The 20,060-nt window shown below is 42.6% G+C and overlaps 1 protein-coding gene across 1 annotated transcript in view; it reads left to right on the plus strand.

Annotated features, from left to right (window-relative positions):
• The first annotated feature begins 13,852 nt into the window (after window positions 1-13,852).
• VSIG10 (V-set and immunoglobulin domain containing 10) overlaps window positions 13,853-20,060 on the plus strand; it is a 44,087-nt gene continuing 37,879 nt past the window's right edge. The window contains exon 1 of the mRNA XM_069081809.1: window positions 13,853-18,738. Within this exon, the coding sequence (XP_068937910.1) occupies window positions 18,648-18,738 (91 nt within the window). The 5' untranslated portion in view covers window positions 13,853-18,647. The remainder of the gene's footprint in view (window positions 18,739-20,060) is intronic.

The raw sequence follows: 20,060 nt of genomic DNA on the forward strand, positions 1-20,060 counted from the left end.
GAGGCCACATTTGAACTCAGGTCCTCCTGACTCCAGGGCTGGTGCTCTATTCACTGCACCACCTAGCCACCCCTATCATATTTTTTTTTTAATTTGTTTTTAGTTTTCAACATTCACTTCCATAAGATTTTGAGTTTTAAATATCCTTTCCCTTCCTCTCCTCCCCCCTCCCCAAGGTGGCATATAATGTGATATAGGCTCTACAGATACACTCATATTAAACATATTTTCACATTAGTCATGTTGTAAAGAATTAGAACCAATGGGATGAACCACGAGAAAGAAGAAACAAAATAAAACAACACAAAAAATAAAGAGTCTCATCCTTAATGGCCATAAAGTCAGCCCCATCTGGCCTTGTTGATATAAGAAGAGGGATTCTCTGAGTTTACTCAGAGAACAAAGAAGCTGTCAGGTCCAGGCTCTTCTTCTGGTTAATTAGTTCAAGTCCCAGCCCTTATTGAGGTTATGAAATTGATATTAGGTGATTATCACTTCTTATCAATCCTCATCTTTTTTTGCCATCTGCAGCCTTCGACACTGTTGATCACGTACTTATTCCTCCTGGATAGTCTTTTCTGCGGATTTGGGAGACAATCTATTCTCCTCTTCCTACTGTCCATTCTCATTCTCCTTTGCTGACTCTTTATTCACATCTCATCCTATCTCTGTGGGGGTGCCCGGGGGTTCTGTCCTGAGACTTTTTAAAAATGTTTTTTTTTTAATTATGAACTTAAACACCATAAGAAACAACATTTTCCACATACACAGTAGGAGACAAAATGATTGTATGTGAAACTACTAATCTTTTTTATATACTACTTCCTTTTATATAGATATTTATGATAATATATGCATTATATATTATACATAATATATAATATGTATTGTATTCTTTAGATAATATATTATCTGCATTATACATTATATAATGTATGTAACATGAATCCTATATTATATATAATATATAGAATAACACATATATTCATATAATATATAGAATAATAACATATACTATTATATACATATATAAAATTCATCATGTTACTCTCAAAACTGTTTCACTTGTTTTTGCTTCCTTCTGACATTCCTTCTCTTCTATGCTTTTAAAAAACGTTTCAGTGTCCCCATTACTATTACAACCTCTTCTACCTCCTCCAATTAAGTGAATGTCATTTTGACTATTGTAAATACCCAAATTAACTATAAAGAACATAAGAAGAAAGATGCTATCAACATTCCAAGAAAGAATGGATAGAGGTATGTGTAGAATGATTTTGTGTGTGTGTGTGTGTATGTGTGTGTGCGTGTAATGGTGGCCATCTCTACAGTAAGGGAGGAGGGAAGGAAGAAAAAAAAGAAATTCACGTGATATCTTTTTTTGTTATACTATGTTATGGAAATGCTTGTTTTATTCCATAAATTAAAAATAAAATTTGTAAAAAGCTGGGGAAAGGAGGAAGCTAGGTGATGCAGTGAATAGAGCACTAGCCCTGGAGTTAGGAGGATCTGAGTTCAAATCTGACCTCAGACATTTGACACAGTTACTAGTTGTGTGACCTCAGGCAAGTCACACAACCCCAACGACCTTGCCTTCCCCCCTCTAAAAAATAAAAAAAAACCTTTGCAACAAATAAGCAAAACATATTCCTAACTGACCCCATTCCCAGATGTATGTGTCTTTCTGTACCTTGTATCCATGACCTTGCTATCAGGAGGTGGGCACTTGCTTCATCTTCAGCCTCATTGGTCACTGAATTGATCAGGGTTTTTAAGGCTTTCAAATTTTTGTCTTTACAGTGTTCCTGTTATTACACACACTCTTCTCCTGACTCTGCTCACTTCACTCTGCACCCCTCATATTTAGCGGGATTCTCTGAAATCAGCTCTTTGGTCATTTCTTATGGCACAATAATATTTCATAGCATTCATATATCACAGTTGGTTCAGCCATTCCCCAAGTGTTAGCTCCCTCACCTTAGTTTCTAATTACAAAGGTGCTGCCAGGTTTTGTGTGGTACTGACTTTGGATCTTTGATACTTAAAAGATTTCTTGCTGGCTACTTCCCATATTTTTCCTTTGCTGTGTCCAACTCTTTGTGATCCAGATGGCATTTTCTTGGCAAAGATATTGGAGTGGTTTGCCATTTCCACTTGCCAGTAGATTAAGAGAAACAAGTTAAGTGACTTGCCCAGGGTCACACAGCTAGTGAGTGTCTGAGGTCAGAATTGAATTTAGGTCTTCCTGACTCCAGGTCCAGTGCTCTATCACCTTCACTATCTACCTTCTTTCTTTTTTTTTTTTTAAAGCAATCGGGGTTAAGTAACTTGCTCAAGGTTACACAGCCAGGTGTTTCTGGGTGGGTGCTAAGTGTCTGAGCCTGGTCATCCCGACACTGGAGCCGGTGCTCTTACTCGCTGTGCTACCTGGCAGCCCCTATCTACCTTCTTTCAATGTGGAATCTGCCCCCCTCCCCCAAAGCCTATAATAGAAAGCCAATCATGACAATTTCCCTTGTGCCATGCCTTGAGAATCCCCTGAACCCAGTAGCTCAAATTCACACAGCTTCCCTCAAACAATCTTGTGAAGTAGATAGGAGAAGTAGCATTATGCTTCATTTGACAGATGAGTAAACTGAGACCAGGAGAGGAGAAGGAAACTTGTCGAGGTCACACAGCTAGCAAATCGGGGAACTGCGATTTTACCCCATATTGACTCATAGAAGTCAAATCCTCTGCATGCTCCCACAGGCTCTATCAGAGCATATGTCTTTGTTCTAAGACAGCAGCTCAAGAGCCTGACCTCCTGATTCAGAGACTTGAGTCTCATCTTGTGATGTGGGCTGGCAAGTGAGATTTTTTCACCGGCAGGGTTGGAATGGTACCGTTTTGGCCTCGCCTCAGATCCCTTTGCAAAATCCCTTTTATCCACTTGGGAAAAACAGGGCCATTAATTAGCCTCCCATCACAAAAAGACCCTTCCAAGTTAAGGGATGAGCTAGGACAGAATCCAGGCTCCCAAGGCCCCAGGCCTGGCTTCTTCTCAAACTATTTCTGATTCCCTAAATCAAGCTACAAGCTAAGCCATGGCCTCTCACCCCAGTGTTGCAACATCCACAGGGTATCTCCAATTGTCCTAATAAGTACTGCAAAAATTTCAGAACAAGGCAAAATGTAGCAGAAAAAGCATCAGTCCTAGCGTCAGAGGACTTGAAGCTTACTCTCTATGAGACCTTGGGTAAATCATTTAATCCCCCAGGGCCTCCATTTCTTCATCTCTTAAAAAGTGATCAGGTGGATGAGATGGTTTTTAAGGTCCCTTCCAGATCTAGACCTATGAGCCTATTGTTACCTCAGGAATGTCACTTTCCTTCTTGGGGCCTCAGTTTCCTCATCTGTAAAACAATGGCGAGCTAGACTTGCTGGCTTCTGGGGTCCTTTACAGCTCTAGAGCTACAATCATAAATCATTAACTCTCTCTTTGGTCTCAGTTTTCCCTTTTGTGAAAGGAGAGAACTGCAAGGTGGCTAATAGTAAGAAAAGACCCCTATATGAAAAAATATACATCGAACCATTATTCATTCATTCATTTACTTATTTATTTGCTTTTTTTGGAGGGCAATGGGGGTTAAGTGATTTGCCCAAAGTCACACAGCTAGTGTGTTAAGTCTGAGGCCATATTTGAACTCAGGTCCTCTTGACTTCAGGGCTGGTACTCTATTCACTGTGCTGCCCCCAAATCATTATTTATGATAACAAAAAAGGTTTAAATCAAATATGTGCTCCAACTTTGGCTGGAAAAATTATAGCATATGAGTGTATGAGAGGCTTTCCCTGATCCTACCTCTAATTGCTAATGTTTCCTTCCCAGCCCTCAAGTTGCCCAATATTTATTTTGTATACACATTCACACGTATAGTTTGTCTTTCTCACAAAATGTAAACTCCCTGAGAGCAGAAACTGTTTTATTTTTTTGTCTCTGTAGCTCCAGCACCTAGCAGGGTCTAGTACATAACAAGAACTTGATAAATTCTTGTTGATTTATTGCTAGTTGCTATTATTAGTTATTATTATTAATTATTATTAATAATTGCTATTATTGCTAATAATTGATGATTAATTGCTGCATAATTCACGATGAAGAAAATGTCAAAACTTGTATGAAGAGAGATACAGGTAAGAAAGTAGAGCTCTGAGAACACTAGCCACATTAGCTGAAACACTGAAAACATTGATGTTGGAGAGGTTTCAAAACTCTGGTCAATTATCCCATGCATGCATGTATCTACCATTGTTGAACCTGTTAAAGTTGATACCTCTTTGCTTTCTATTAACAATAGACAAATGAACGATTTTGAAGGCGTGTATTCTTTCAATGAGGTTTGTTTGAATGTTGAGGAGTAATGTCCCAGTTTAAAAGAAAATGTTTCAACAAATTGAATAAACAAAATAAAGGAGCCTGAACTTGATCATCTCTGAGCTTCCTTCCAGCTCCACATTCTAGGATCCCAAATAAATTTTAATTCATGTTAATTTTTACTAATAGGCATTTGCCATGTGGAACTTTTAACAGGATGGGAAGTATCTCGGAGTCAGTTATCACCACCTCAGGTATTTTCTGTACTTCTGGGGGTTAGAGCATTTTACTGAGGGACCTCAGGGCCAACCACTCCAATCCCTCAACCAACCTAAAAAAATAATTCCCTCTGTAATATTTCCACAAATAATCAGTCAATAAGCATTTATTAAGCACCTTTTATATTCCAGTCACTGCACTAAGCACAGAGGATACAAAAAAAGGCCAAAGGCAGTCCCTGCCCTCAGGGAGCTCACTGGATAAACTGGAGATACTCAACCAAGGAAAGGCACTAAGATTAAGGAAAACTGGGAAAGGATTCTTGTAGAAGGTGGGATTTTAGGAAAGTCCAGAAAGTGGAGATTAGGAAAGAGAAAGTTCTGGGTATAACCAGTGGAGATATTCAAGAGTTGGGAGATGGAGTGCCTTGTGTGAGAGATGCAAGAGTCATTTGATCACAGAATGTGCGTGTGTGTGTGTGTGTGTGTGTGTGTTGTAGGGGGGTTATGAAGGTCACTGAATGTATGTAGCTCTGGGGCAGTCAAAAGGACACTACAGTTATCTCTTCCGCATCACTGGGGTGAAGGGTGCAGTGCCCCCACAATCTGAAAAATCTCTGTAAAAGTTTTTGGCTCTCTTTTCATAGCAGAGAAGTCTGAATATTTTCTTTTTCTTTTACTGGGTGTTTACAGCACCTTATTGTAAAAAATTGGGTGTATTTATGGTACTTAAAGATAAAATATGCTGATATTATATAATACCAGAGGAGGGGAACTTGAGCCCTCGAGGCCACACGTGTAGCCCTTTGACTGAATCCAAACTTCATAGAACAAATCCCCTTAATCAAAAGATTTACTGTGTAAAACTTGGACTCAGTCTAAAGGGAGTACCGGAGGATCTAGAAGGCCCCACATGACCTCGAGGCCACAGGATCCTCACTCCCGTATAATACAATACATACATTTTATGCATTTCTGAGTTTCTATTTTTTCTGTGTCATCTGCTGACCTTTGCGTGTCATTTACAGCTTCCACAAAACTCTCCCCAAATTACCATTTAATTTCTCATGCTGACCAGCGACGAATCAAAACAACTATGGGGAAAGTGGTGATGTGTGCAGGATGACTGGGGATCTGGAGTCAGAATTCAGATCCAATCTACACTCTATTATATGTTAGCTCTATGACCTTGATCAAGTCCCTTCCTCTGCTCCAGGCCTCTGTTTCCTCATCTGTAAAAGGAGCTAGATTGGACGGTCATGAATATCCCTTCTTACTCTAAATCCAATAGCCTTATGATGTCATTGGTTCTCTTTGAGAATGAAGGATGAACAGCAACAACGAAAAGGTATACTGAAGGACAGAATTACAGACTCGGAGAAGGTAATGAGACTTCAGTTTCCATCTAGTCCAACTCCATACTATGAATCATTTGCCCACGGTCATACAGCTAGTAAGCATCTGAGGTTGGATTTGAGCTCGGGTCTTCCTGACCCCAAGTCCCATGCTCTACCCACTGTGCTATCCAAAGTAATTTGTTCAAGTTTAAAGAGGTAGTAAGGTATCAGCGTGATGATCTGATCCTGGATTCTCTGATTCCAAATCCGGGACTTTTCTTACTACTAACTTTATTTTTTTTAATATTATTATCTTTCATTTTTATGTCATCTTTATTTCTAAGTATGCTGCTCCTTCCTCCCCTCTCTGAAGCCATCCCTTGTCACAAAGAATTTAAAATAAAATAAAAGCAATTCAGCAAAACCAACCAACACATCAAATGTTCACTATCAATTTTCACCGAACTCTTGGGTTTGGCAGGGTGTCAGGAGAGCATCAACAACCTTAAAGTCAGCAATAATGGTGGCAAAGTGTAGAACAAAACCTGTTGTGAAATCCAATTTCAACTCACATTTTCCCCGGTTGCTTCTGGCTGGTTCTTGGGCAAGCTCCTGTTTCTTTCACTTCCACACTGACCCATCTTCTGGAGCTGGTAAACTGAGGCTGAACATTCTGGTGGTCTTTTCAGTGTCTCTGCTTGGCTATTATGCCCACCAGCTCTCCTCCCAAGTCTTTTGGCCTTGATCTGATCTGTGCCTCCTCTCCATCACTCCACCCCAGGTATCAGCTGAGTTCTGACCACCCCATCTCTCTGTGGGTCCCCCATTGCCTTCCTGGCTTTAGCCTCTTCCTAGGTCTGCAATGCCCTCCACTCGAGCCTAAGCTTACTTACTCTCCAACCTCTGGGAGAATGGTTCTGGTCTTCTGAGGTCAGTCTGACTTGCACCTTAGGGGTCCATTTGCCTTTTATCCTACTTGCCATCTTAGAAATGTGACTGGTCTGGGGAGCTCTCCTTGCTTGAGCATCAGCCTCATGGGTGACTCTCCTGGATGGGCATCGAAGGTAAAGATCACACGACTTGTATGGGCAGGCCGTGTTCCTTAGGGACATGGCCCAGTGGATTCGGGTCAACCCCTTCTAATCCTACCTCTCTCTGAGTCTATCTCCAATGTCCAGGAGCATACAAGAAGACACTGACCCCCAGCTACCACTGAGCTCTCTCTGGGTGAGAGGCCCAGGTACACCTGCTGTACACCCCTGGAGAGGAATCCCCAGGTTGAACTGGGAAAACAGGCTGTTGCTATGAAACCTTTCAGAATTTCCAGTGGGGCAGAGAGAAAGAAACAGAAAGAGAGACAAACAAGAGGAGTAAACCAAAAATAATTGGATCCAAGCAGGATGATTAAAAGCTGCCATAGCCAATCAGTTGGCTAACTTACTCCTAATGGGTGTCAGGGGCTGTAACGTTACCCAGAAGGGAGACTGAATTCCCTCCCGCCCTCCTTCCATTGATGTGAAGCTGGGGGACTTATCCACCTCCCAACAGAGACACAGCAAGACACACATTTATAGACATTTCTAATGGGAATTTGTTTTACTTACACAGGTGTATTTGTCACAAGTGTTTTCTTTGGGGGAAAGATGGGAAGGAGAGAAAATAAATACTTGTAAATTGAAAAAAAAATTAATGCAACATTTTGCCTTATGGGGGAGAAAAAGAAATCAGATTCTTTGGAGTAAGGAAGAGTGAAGTTTGAGAGGCTTTCCTCTGACCAAGAAAAGTTAGGTAGAAATGGTACATTGGAAGGAGTCCTGGATTTAGAGTTAAGGGCCTTCCACCACCTCCTACCTTCATGACCTTGGGCAAGTCATTATATCTCTCTGGGTCTTGGTTTCCTCATCTGTAAAATGAAGGCATTAGATTAGATAGCCACCAGTTCCATCTCGAGAATGGCAACCCATGAAATGGGCTTGGATCCCACAGCTGCCCCTGACTAGCTTAGTCACCAGAAGCAAATTTTTTCATTTCTCTGAGCCTCTGTTTCTTTATCTGGAAAATAGAGATGTACTAAGAGCTGAAAGACTTAGAAACTCTGATCAGTCCAGAAGACCAAGAAAGAACTGTGCTAGCCAACTCTGGAAAGAGAGATATTGGACTCAAGCTGCAGAATGAGACATAGACTTTTAGAGATGGCCAATAGGGAATTTGTTTTGCGGAACTATGTATTTGTTCCTTTCTTTTCTGTTTTTCTAGGGGGGAGAGGTGAGAAAGTGAGAAAAGAAATACTTGTTAATTGAAAAAAAAATCAGCAAGCATTTATTAAGTATTTACTAAATGCTAGACACTGTGCTAATTGCTGGGAATGCAAAGAAAGGTTTGTTTGCTTGTTTTTAAAGATCCCTTTGAACATATATAACTTATATCAAATTGCTTGCCATCTTCAGGAAAGGGGAGGGGAGGAAGGGAGAAAAAAGTTTGGAAATCAAAATCGTATAAAAATAAATGTTGAAATAAATAAATAAATAATGCTATTAAAAAAAGAAAATTTTTGAAAAAGATCCCTGCCTGCCCTCGAGTTCACAGTCTTTTGGAGAGGAGAATACTCAACCAACTATATGGAAAAGAGATCTATTCAGGATAACTTGGAGATAATCTCAAAGAGAAGTTTAGAAATGGAATCCTAATAAAGCAGCCCCCAGCCCCAACATTTTAACTTCCTTATGGGCCCCACTGAACAAAAGGCATGTCCTGATTTGATCACACAATCTGACTTTAACCCCATCCTGATAGAGAGATCTAAAGGCCAATTCATGATTTAGTCCAGGGTTCTTAGCCTTTTGGGGTATGTGCAGGACCCCTCGGACAGTCTGGTGAAGCCTATTAATCCTTTCTTCGAATGCTTTTTATATGCACAAAATAAAATACAAAAGACTGAAAAGGAAACCAATCATATTGAAATATAGTCAGGAATTTTTTTTTAAATTAGATCTCTATGTTAAGAACCCTTAAATTCTAATCCAGTTCTCTTATTTTTCAGATGAGGCCCAGAGACATTAAGGCACTTACTCACCTGAGGTCACAATAGATAAATGGTTGATTTTGGACCAGCCCCCTTCTTCTACAGATGAGGAAACTGAGGCCAAGAGAAAGGAAGAGACTGTGCCTACAGTGAGACAGCCAGTAACTGTCAGAGATAAGAACTAAGCCAAATGGTTGAATGGATAGAACATTGGGCCTGGAGTCAGGAACATCTGAATTTAAATCCAGACTCAGATACTTATTAGGTAGGTGAACCTAGGCAAGTCACTTAACCCTGTTTGCCTCAGTTTCCCCAATCTGTAAAAGGGACTGAAGAAGAAAATGGCAAACCACTCCAGTATCTTTGTCAAGAAAACCCCAAATGGGGTCACAGAAAGTTGGATGTGACTAGAAAACAACTGAACAAGATTGATGAAACATGCTACTCATCTCCTGATTGAGGTAAAAGATTCAGAGTGTGGAATCACACACACACACAAACACACACATATTGCTATTATTTTACACTTGGCCAGTGGGTAAATTTGTTTTACTTTACTATGCATATTTGTAATAGGGGAGCTGTTTTACTTTTATTCTCAATGGAGTGGGGCAGATGATTGCTCATGGGAAAAAAAATAAAATTTAATTCTAAATAACAATGAGCTGTGTACCTTCTCCCAACCCAGTATAATGTTCAGAATACAGGAGATGCTTCATAAATGTTCTATGTTTTTTAATTGTTCAGAGGATTCTCTCTTCCTGTCCCCTCCCCACCCAGGGGATTCTAACCTATCTGATGCCTTCCATCCTTCATAGCCTATGGGGAATTTACTCTAGAATTCTATGGACTGTTTACAAGTCTTTTATTTATTCTGCACTTTTATTTTGAATCGTAGGAATGTCAGAGCTGGGAGGGGTGTTAGATAAGAGAAGGGGAGGGACCTTAGAACAGTGACTGTCAGATCTAGGAGGGACATGGAACTGGAACTGGCCCTAGCACCCTCATTTCTCTTGTTTTATAGAGGAGGAATGTGAGACCCAGAGAAATGATTTTCTTAAGGTCACATCGCAAGTTAGTCATTACAGGGGCAGATATTCCTATTGAAGGTGGAATCCACGAAACCTCCATCAGGGTCTTAGAACCAGGAGGAACATTAGAGGCCATGTAGTCCAGTCTCCACATTTCACAGAGCAAGAGCTAAAGCCAAGAGAGGTTGTCACTCACCCTGCAGTCTCTTGGCTACTGTTTGAAGAGGAATTTGAAACAATGTCTTCTTGACTTCCAAGTCTGGCTGCCTATCCCCCAGTCACCTACCTGCCTGGAAGCAGGTACTGAATAAATATTTGCTGAATGAGTTACACTTTCCAACCACACCCAGGATGGACCAAATTACCTTCCCAAATTATTCCCTGGCCAAAATATCCCATCAGACCGAAATGGGCTGCAAGGATGGGAATATGCTTACCTGTTCTACAGGCCCACATTCATTTTCAAGCTAAACCAGAGAGCATTTTGGGAGTATCAAATAATGCTAAATCCAAATTAAATAATTATCTGTTACTGAGGATTTTAATCTCTGACTGGGTACCTAGGACACAAAGACAATCTTAGTCTGGGGAACTCTATTCTGCCTAACCACAGACTTTGAAAGTCATCTTGCTATAATTGAGTAAAATCACCAAGAAATTTTAACTGGGTTGTGGAATATATAAGCAGTTAACATCAAAATGATGGCATATCATCATTGAGTTAGTGTTCTAGTCTGGATTTTAAGTAATAAATCCATATGAATTAGTATACATCTATATATACTATTTCCCTGTTTTGGAGCATTGTAGCTGCGGTTGAAAATTTTAAAACAAACAAATGAATGAAGAAACAAACCCTGATGATGATAGCATTGAGAGGAGACAGATGAATTGTTTCCCCCACATTAAAATGAATGTAAGCATTTTATCCTTGTTTAGTGTTTTTATCATTGTTCTTTCATGTTTACATTTTTATGTTTCTTTTAACTTCTGTGTTTAAACTTCACATTTCTCTGCAGCTCTGGTCTTTTCATCAGGAATGATTGGAAGTCTTCTATTTTATTGAGTCTATTTTTTCCCCTGTAGCATTATATTCAGTTTTGCTAGGTAATTCATTCTTGGCTGTTTAAGTCCATATCCTTTGCCTTCTGGCATATCCTCTTCCAAAGTTTCTGTTCCTTTATAGTGATGGCTGTGAAATTGTGTGTAATTTCTCCTGTGACTCCTCAGGTTTTGAATTCTTTTTTTTCCCTGACAGCTTGGAATATTTTTTCTTTGACGTGGAATCTCTGAATCTGGGCTATAATGTTCCTAGGAGTTTTCACTTTCAGGTTTCTTTCAGGAGGTTACTAATAGATTCTGTCTATTTCTATTTTGCTCTCTGGTTCTAATATATCTGTATAATTTTCTTTTAAGATTTGTTGACTTTTTTTTTGGTTGTGGTTTTCAGAAAGCCCAAGGGTTCTTAATTTTTTTTCTCTTCAATTTATTTTCTAGGTCAGTTTTTTTTTTTCATGAGATGTCTTACATTTTCTTTTATTTCCTAGGCCTTTTTACTTAAAAAAAAAAAAACATCTTTTGTCATCTCATGGAGTCATTGGCTTCTATTTGGGTCATTCTAATTTTCAGGAAATTTGTTGCTTTGGGCAAGATTTTGTGCTTCTTGGGGCAAATTGCAAATTCACTTTTCAATTCTTTCTTCCATAACTCATCTCTCTCTCGCTCTCTCTCTGTTTCTCTGTCTCTGTCTCTCTCTCTCTCTCTCTCTCTCTGTCTCTCTCTATCTCTCAGGGATTGCTTCATCTCTTCCAGGAATTCTAACTGAATCTGAGCCCAAGCTGTATTTTTTTCTGAGGCTTTACTTGTAGATATTTTGGAGCCATTCTCTTTGTGTTTCTTGAGTGTTTCTCTTGAGTCATTCTCTTGAGTGTTTCTGTCACTACAATAGCTTTTTATATTGGGGTTCCTTTTTTGTTTGTTTGGTCATTTTATTCAGCCTATTATATATTAGATTTAAGCACTATTCAATTCTGAAGGGAAAGTCTAGGCTAGTCCTGTTGATGCTTTCTTGGGAGTCTTGAGTGTTGTGTTATTCTAGGTTCTCAGGGGCAGCTCAGTCTGGGGACCTTCAAGTTTTCATTGGTTCCCAAAGTGGTCTGATCCAGGGCACAGTCAGTTTGCTTCCCTTCATCTGAGCTAGGTAAGTTCCTGGTTTTGACTCTGGGCAACAATAGATTGCTAATGAACTGTCAGCAAACTGGAAAGGTTTCTTGGTTTGGAGTCACAGAACTATAGGCTTTCCTTTGATCTAGAATTTCTGTCCTGGTTATTCCTCCACAGGCTTCAGATTAGGCTAGAAGCTGGAACTATGACCCTGCTCCACTTCTAGGATCCGAGCTACAACATTACTTCTTGCTTGTACACAGGTTAGAAAACTGTGACAGTTCCCTACCTTAGAATCCCCACTCTGCCCAGGATCTGTGACCTGGAACTGGGGTGGTAAGTAACAAAGCTGCATTGGCGCTTGTTCCTATACCCTGGAGCAGGTCATGCCCTTGTATGAATATGGGACCTCATCTTGCCTTTGGGCACAGTCCTTGGGTCCTAGAATGCTCTGCTGTGTGCTCTCAGGCAGACTTCTTCCCCAGGATCTACAGACTTTTTTGTCTCCCTGTGCCAACCTAGGCTGGGAAAATGACTTATTGTTATTTATTTTTTATCATTAAATATTTCCCAATCAAATGTAAAACATTTTTAACATTCATTTAAAAAAGTTTTGAGTTCCAAATTCTCTTCCTACCTTTTGCCCCTCTCCTACCCCTGGAGAAGGCAAGCAATATGATATTGACCACACATGTGAAATAATGCAAAATATATTTACATATTAGCCATGTTGCAAAGGAAAGCACACATACATACACACACACAAAATAAAGTTAAAAAAATATACTTTAATATGCACTGAAAATACATCAATTCTCTCTCTCTCTCTGGAAGTGAATGGTATTTCTCATCATGGGTCTTTAGGAATTGTCATGGATCATTGTCTTGATCAGACTAGCCAAGTCTTCTAAAGTTGTTCATCATAGTGAATAGAGCACCAGCCCCAGAGTCCAGAGGACCCAAGTTCGGTTCCAGCCTCAGACACTTAGCACATACACACAAAAACTAGCCGTGTGACCTTGGGCAAGTCATTTAACCCCGATTGCCCTCCAAAAAAAAAGTTGGTCATCATTATAATCTTGCTGTTACTGTGCACACTGTTCTCCTGGTTCTACTCAGCTCACTTGGCATAAATTCACATTAGATTTCCCAGATTTTTCTGAAACCACGCTGCTCATCATTTCTTATTTGTTGTTCTCTGTAGTCATGACTGACACTTTGTGACTCCATTTGGAGTTTTCTTGGCAAAGATACTGGACTATATTCTCCAGGTCATTTTGCAGAGAAGGAAACTGAGGCAAACATGGTTAAAGTGATTTGCCCAGGATCACACAGCCAGTAAATATCTAAGGTCAGATTTGAACTCAATAAGATGAGCCTTCCTGATTTCAAGTCCAGTGCTCTAACCTCTGAACCACCTAGCTGCCCTTCATTTCTTATAGCACAATAGTATCCCATCACAATTATATACCACAACTTGTTCAGCCATTCCCCAATTGATGAGTATCCCCTTGATATACAATTCTTTGCCACCACAAAAAGAGCTGTTATTAATATTTTTGTGTAAATACGTACTTTCCCCTTTTCTTTGATCTCTTTAAAATATAGACCTTGCAGTGGTATTGCTGGATCAAAGGGTATGCACAGTTTTATAGTCTTTTGGGAAGAGTTCCTAATTATTCTCCAGAGTGGTTGGATCAATTCACAACTCTACCAATGGTATGTTAGCATGCCAATGTTTTCACATCCCTGCCAGCATTTGTCATTTTCCTTTTCTGTCATATTAGCCAATTTTTTTTTTGTCTTTTAGAGGGCAGTTGGGGTTAAGTAATTTGCCCAAGGTTACATGGCTAGTTTTTTTTTGTGTGTTTGGGTATTGTGTCTGAGGCTGGAACTGAACTCAGGTCCTCCTGACTCTGGGGCTGGCACTTTATTCACTGTGCCACTTAGCTGCTCCTAATATTAGCCAATCTTAACAGATTGGTGGTGGTACCTCAGAGTTTTTAAAATGTGCATTTCTCTGAGCAGTGGTGATTTAGAGCATTTTTTCATGACTGTTTTGATTTCTTCTACTGAAAACTGCCTCCTTATTTCCTTTGACCATTTATCAAATGGAAAATGGTTTGATTTTTTTCTTTTTTTTACATATTTGGCTCAGTTCTCTATATACTTGAGAAATAGAGCCTTTATCAGAGAAACTTGCTGTAAAATTTCCTGGATTTGGTCTGGAGCACTTTCTAGATCTGTTTGGAGAAATTTCTTTTTTGGGGGGGAGGTGAAGGGTTTGGGAGCTCGCTGTAGTTAGTAGTAGTTAGTACTACTACACTGCCATTTTGGCTCCCTTGGAGGTAAACCATTAAGACCAGATGGAATCTTCCCTCATGGATTTTCTGGTCTAGGATGGTAAGATTCAAATGCAAAGGTATTAACCCATATTGCCAAGAGATAACTGCATTAGATGTTGTGTAATAGTGTCTTAGGTAAAGGCTGAGAGGAAAGGTCTCATCAACTTTGAGGAAGGAATGCTGTTTAATCTTGGCTATAAAGCTTGGGTGGGGCTTTGACAGGGCAGCCAGTTGGCTTAGTGGATAGAGTGCCAAGCCTGGAATCAGGAAGACTTAGTTTAAATCTGGCCTCTGATACTTACTAGCTGTGTGACCCTTGTCAAGGTACTTAATCTCTGTTTGCCTTAATCCATTGAAGAAATAGCAAACCACTACAGTATCCTAGCCAAGAAAAACCCATGGTTTGGTCCACAGAATCATTAAGAGTCAGACATGACTGAACAAGGGATTCAACACGCAGGCAAAAAAGAGGTGAATGGCAGGTCACCTATGGGAAGGAGGGAAGGAAAGAAGGAAGGAAGGAAGGAATGGAGGGGGAAGAAAGAAGGAAAAGAATGGGAGAAAGAAGAGGAATAGGGAAAGGGAGGAAGAGGAATAAAGGAAGAGAGAGAGAGGAAGGAAAGAAGGAAAAAAGAAAAGGGAATGGAAGGAAGGAGGGAGAGAGAAAGAAAAGGTAGGAAAGGAGAAAAGGAAAGAAAAAAGGAAGGGGAGAGAAAAGGAAGAAAGGAAAGATGGTAGGGAAGAGGAGAGGAAGGAGAGATGAGGGAAGGGAGGAAGAAAGAAAGGAAGTAGGGAAAGAGGGAAGAAAGGAAAATGTAATCAATGCTTGTCGACTTTTCTTGGAAAGTCAGTCTTTGAGGACAGGGACTACTTGATTTTTGTCTTCGTATTCCCACCTATGTACCTAGTATAGTGCCTGGCTTTTAGCAGGTACCTTACAAAGATTTATCAGAGTATTTGAAGTTCCTGAAGGTTTTTTGAATAAATGAGGGAAAAGGCACCTTGGCTAGAGAATGCAGGCTGATTAGAGGTTGGGAAAGGGTAGTACATATATATTAATTTTCATCTTATTAAGATGTTTTTATTGACTGAAGGACCTCAGAGATCATCTAATACAGGGTTTCCTAACTTCTGTGTTCCCTGGTCCCTTTTGCCAGACAGGTGAATTCTAGGGACATCTGCTCAGAATATTTCTTTTTTTTTTTTGAAGGGGGAAGGCAAGGCAATTGGGGTTAAGTGACTTGCCCAAGATCACACTGCTAGTGTGTCAAGTGTCTGAAGATGGATTTGAACTCAGGTCCACCTGACTCCAGGGTGGGTGCTCTATTCACTACACCACATAGCTGCCCCTAGAATAATATTTCAAATGCATAAAATACTTGGGATTACAAAGGAAACAATCTCTACAAATCTACTTAGTTATCAAAACAAGTAAATTCACAGATGCCAGATTAAGAATCCCTAAAGTCCAGTTCCCTTATTTTACAGGTGGGAAACCAAAGATCAGAGACAGGAAACAAACTTTCTTTAAACAGCTACTATGTGCTAGGCATTTTGCAAATATCATTTCATTTGGTCCTCACAACAACTCTGGTAAGTAGGGGCTAGTATTATCCCACTTTACAGATCAGAAAATTGAGATAAATAGAGGGGTGACTTGCACATTAGTTATACAACTAATATAGGTCTAAGGCTGGATTTGAACTCAAGTCTTTCTGATTCCAGGCTCAGTGCTCTACCCACTGTACCACTGCCCAGAGGTTTTAAGTGGTAGAGCCTGGCTTCAAACCCAGGTTCTCTGAAACCAAGTATAAGTCTTTTTTGTCTTCATCTTCTTTCCACAATTATCGGTTTGCTTTTTTTTTTTTAATTGAAACTGTGATTTCACTGATGTAGGAAACTATTCTTGCCAAGTTTTATACAACTAGTAGGTATCTGAGGTTAGATTTGAACCCAGGATTTATTTCCTGATTTCAAGGATGACCTATTCACTCACCCGCATTGACCAGCAGCTGACTCAGATATTAAAAAGTAGAATCCAGGTGGGTGGTGATTGCCTTAGAGGAAAGAATTCTGAACTAGAAGTTGGGAAACCTGGGTTTTGGTACTAAACTCTGACCTATCACCACCAGCAGCACCACCAGCAGCAGCAGCACCACCACCACTATGACTTCTTTTCTTTCTTACTGGACCTGATTTCATCAGTGTTGGTTGCTTCCAGCAGGAATTTTCAATGCTAATGTGGATCAGCAAATGTTCAGCAACATATTGGCAGAGCACTTTACAAATATTCTCACTTGATTTTTTTTTTATTTCTTTTTTTTTTGGAGGGGGTAAGGCAAGGCACTTGGGATTAAGTGACTTGTCCAAGGTCAGCTAGTTAATGTCAAGTGTCTGCGGCCAAATTTGAACTCAGGTCCTCCTGACTCCAGGGCTGGAGCTCTATTCACTGTGCCTCCTAGCTGCCCCTCTCACTGGATATTTTTACAACAACTTTAGGAAGGAGGCATTATCTTTATCCTAATTTTACAGTTGAGGAAACCAAGGCAGACATCAGTAAAGTAATTGTACAGGGTCATAGAGCTAGTGAGTATCTGATACTGGATTTGAACTCAGGTCTTCCTGACTCTAGGTCTGCTTTTAATGGAATGTAAACTCTTTGAAATTAGGGATCCTATTATTTCTTGCATTTGAATCCTAGCACAAGGCCCAGCACAGAGCCTGGTCCATAATAGGTACTTAGTGTTTTTTGACTTTTCATTTCAGCAATAATGATAGCTGACATTTATTCAGCTTTAAAAGGCTTTTTAAATATACATTATTTTATTCCATTCTCACATCAACCCAGTGAGGTAAGGTACCATTATCATTCCAGTTTTACAGGTGAGGAAACTGAGGTTCAGAGGTCAAGTGACTTACCCTGGGTCACAGCTAGTAAGTGACCTATTCCACAGCCAAAAGGAAGGTGCATTTAATCTAGCGTCTAAGGGCCCTCGGGTGAGTCCGTGGAAATCAGCCTACTCCACCCATCAGCCCCAGGGATTGCTAAAGGGCCCGGCCCCCTCCCAGCCTCATTCCCTTTCCAGTCCTCTAAACCTGGTATATTTTTCACCCTTGGAATGTCTTTTCACCTGTCTTTTATTTTCTCTGGCTTCCTTCAAAACTCAGCTCAAACCCTACCTGCTAAGGGAGGCCTTCGGGGTCACCGCATTGTTCCTGCCTCACCCTCTAAACTCGTGCTCCATTTCACACGGTAGATATTTGGCTTGTAGAGAACCGTTCACATCTGTCTTCCCCATTCGAACGGGAGTTCCCCGAGGACAGTGACCGTGGTTTTTGACTGCCTACATAACTCCAGCGCTTAGTAGGCCCTTTATATATTCCTATTGACATACTAACTGCACTTCAGACTCGGATTCCCAGGAGAAATAAGCGCGGTCAAGCAGGGGAGTCAGCCCGCAGTGGGCAGGGTAGCAAGGCGACAGGACCTTTCTACTCTGTCTCCCTGGGGCGGGGTGCGTGCTGGATGCCAGCTTTCCTCCAGGGATCGGAGATCAGCTTGCCCCGGGCGGGGGCGGGGCAGGGCTGCTAGCCCGGAGAGAAGGGGGGAGCGGAGGCGGGTCCGATTGCTCGCCCCTCCTTTGCCTGGGCTGGCTCCGCACCTAACAGGCCCCGGGCGAGGCTTGTCAGGCTCGGTGCCCGCCTCTCCGGCCGGCCCCCCAGAGCTAGAAGAGGAAGTTGGGCTAAGTAGGGCCCCGAGCATCTCCGCGGAGGGAGGCGGGTTAGGCCTGGAGGGACGGACCAACTGACTGACAGATGGACACACAGAGCATCGAACCTGCGGCCCCGCTGCGCTGTTTGTGTGTGAGTGCGTGAGCGGGCCGGCGGGCGGAGGGGGCGAGTGTGCTAGCCTCCTAAAGTTGGGCTGGGGCTAGTTCCGAGCCTCCCCGCCCCTGCGAAGTCCGACAACTCCGCCCCCAGCCCCAGCATCTTGGCAGAGCCCGGAGCGCGGGCGAAACTCTGTGCCAAGAGCGCCCGGAACGCTGAGCTTCCCGGGACGGGCCGTTTCCGAGCCAACCTGCGCTGTGCTGTGCCCGCCTGCTCCGCTGTGCGCTGTCCTCTGTGCCCCCGCAGCCCTCGACCTGCTGAAGCTGCCGCTACGGCGCCGATCAAGATGCCTGGAGGCAGGGCGCCGGCACCTCTCCTCCTCCTCCTCCTCCTCCTCCTTCTCTGCGAGCAGTCCTCCGTGAGCCGCGTCCCTCCAGGTACCCGACAGTCTGGGGAAGGAAGGAGGGAGGGAGGTGAGTCGGTGGGTGGACAGGCAAGCACGCTCTTTCGGAATTAGCTCAGTGCTCTACTGGGCAGGAAGGGCTCGGCTTTCCAAACCTGGGAAGGGCAAGGCCAGGAAGGGCTGAGCTGGGCAGGGCAGGGCTGGGGGCTGACCCACTGCCCCTCTCCCCAACTTCCTGTCGTCGCAGCGCTTCCAATAGTTTCTTTCGAGAGCTGCCAGATCTGGAGCCGCAGCCGTCCCGTGGGGATCGGGGGCTCCAGTGTGGTTGGTCCCCTCCTGCGGAGAGCAGGAATTCCGTCCCTTTCTCCGCCCCCCCCCACCCCCCATTCTGCTTTGTTTCCGGCGGGTTATATTGACAGCCAGGGGTGTGGGCTCTGCGGGACTGGAAACTGGCGGTCCTGGGGGCGCTCAGAAGGGACTTGTGTGTGTGTGTGTGTGGGGGGGGGGTTGGGATCGTCCATCCTGAACTCTGCCTCGATTTTACAAGCTGCCATGGCTGGAACAAGGCAGGGAACTAATTCTTTCCCACTGACTTGTTATTATGGCTGTCTGTAAAGACGAGGACTTCCAGACACGCCCCCCACCGCCACCCCCAGGCTCCTGGCCTACGTATTTCCCCCTCCGCCCCCACTCCCAGGCTCCTGGTCTTTGTACCCCCCTCTGCCCTTTGTACCCCCACCCCCAGACTCCGGGCCTATATGCTCCCCTCCTCCTTCACCCTCAGGCTCCTGACCTACTGTAGCCCCCCTCTCCCCCCCCCCCCCCCCCCCCCGTTCTCTTCTACTTAGCCCTCCCCCCGCCACCCCCTCCCCAGGCTCCAGGTCTATGTATGTAGCCCCCCTTCAGTCCCTCCCTCACTCCCCCCACCCCACCCCCGGCCTATGTATCCACGTGGATGGCACTTTTCACGGAGTTTTATTTAATTCCCAGATTCCCATAATAACCGGAAGGGACTTTAGAGGTCATTTAGTCCAGTCCCTGGGTTTTACAGATGAGAGAATGGACTTACCCCACTCTCATGAAGGTAGCCACTGGCAAAGCCCTGTCCTCTGCCTCCAACATCAGTTTCCTTTCCCTTAATCTGGAATTTTTTAAATCTAATATTTTCCCTCCTGGAGTTGAGTTTTACATCCCAGCCTGAACCAAATCCAACTTTTAATAACACATAAAGCAGAAAGAGGCAGCTGGGGGGTGGATAGGCGTCAGAGAGAGAAAAAAGCAAGTCTCTTCTCACCACTCCTTGACCTTCCCCTTCCCCTTCCCAGAATTTAGGAGCCAAAAGGACTTTGGAGAACA

This window comes from Petaurus breviceps, unplaced genomic scaffold, assembly GCF_028583685.1.
Source record: "Petaurus breviceps papuanus isolate PSGF00001 unplaced genomic scaffold, PetGlider_PUasm1.0 99, whole genome shotgun sequence".
Classification (NCBI taxonomy): Eukaryota; Metazoa; Chordata; class Mammalia; order Diprotodontia; family Petauridae; genus Petaurus; species Petaurus breviceps.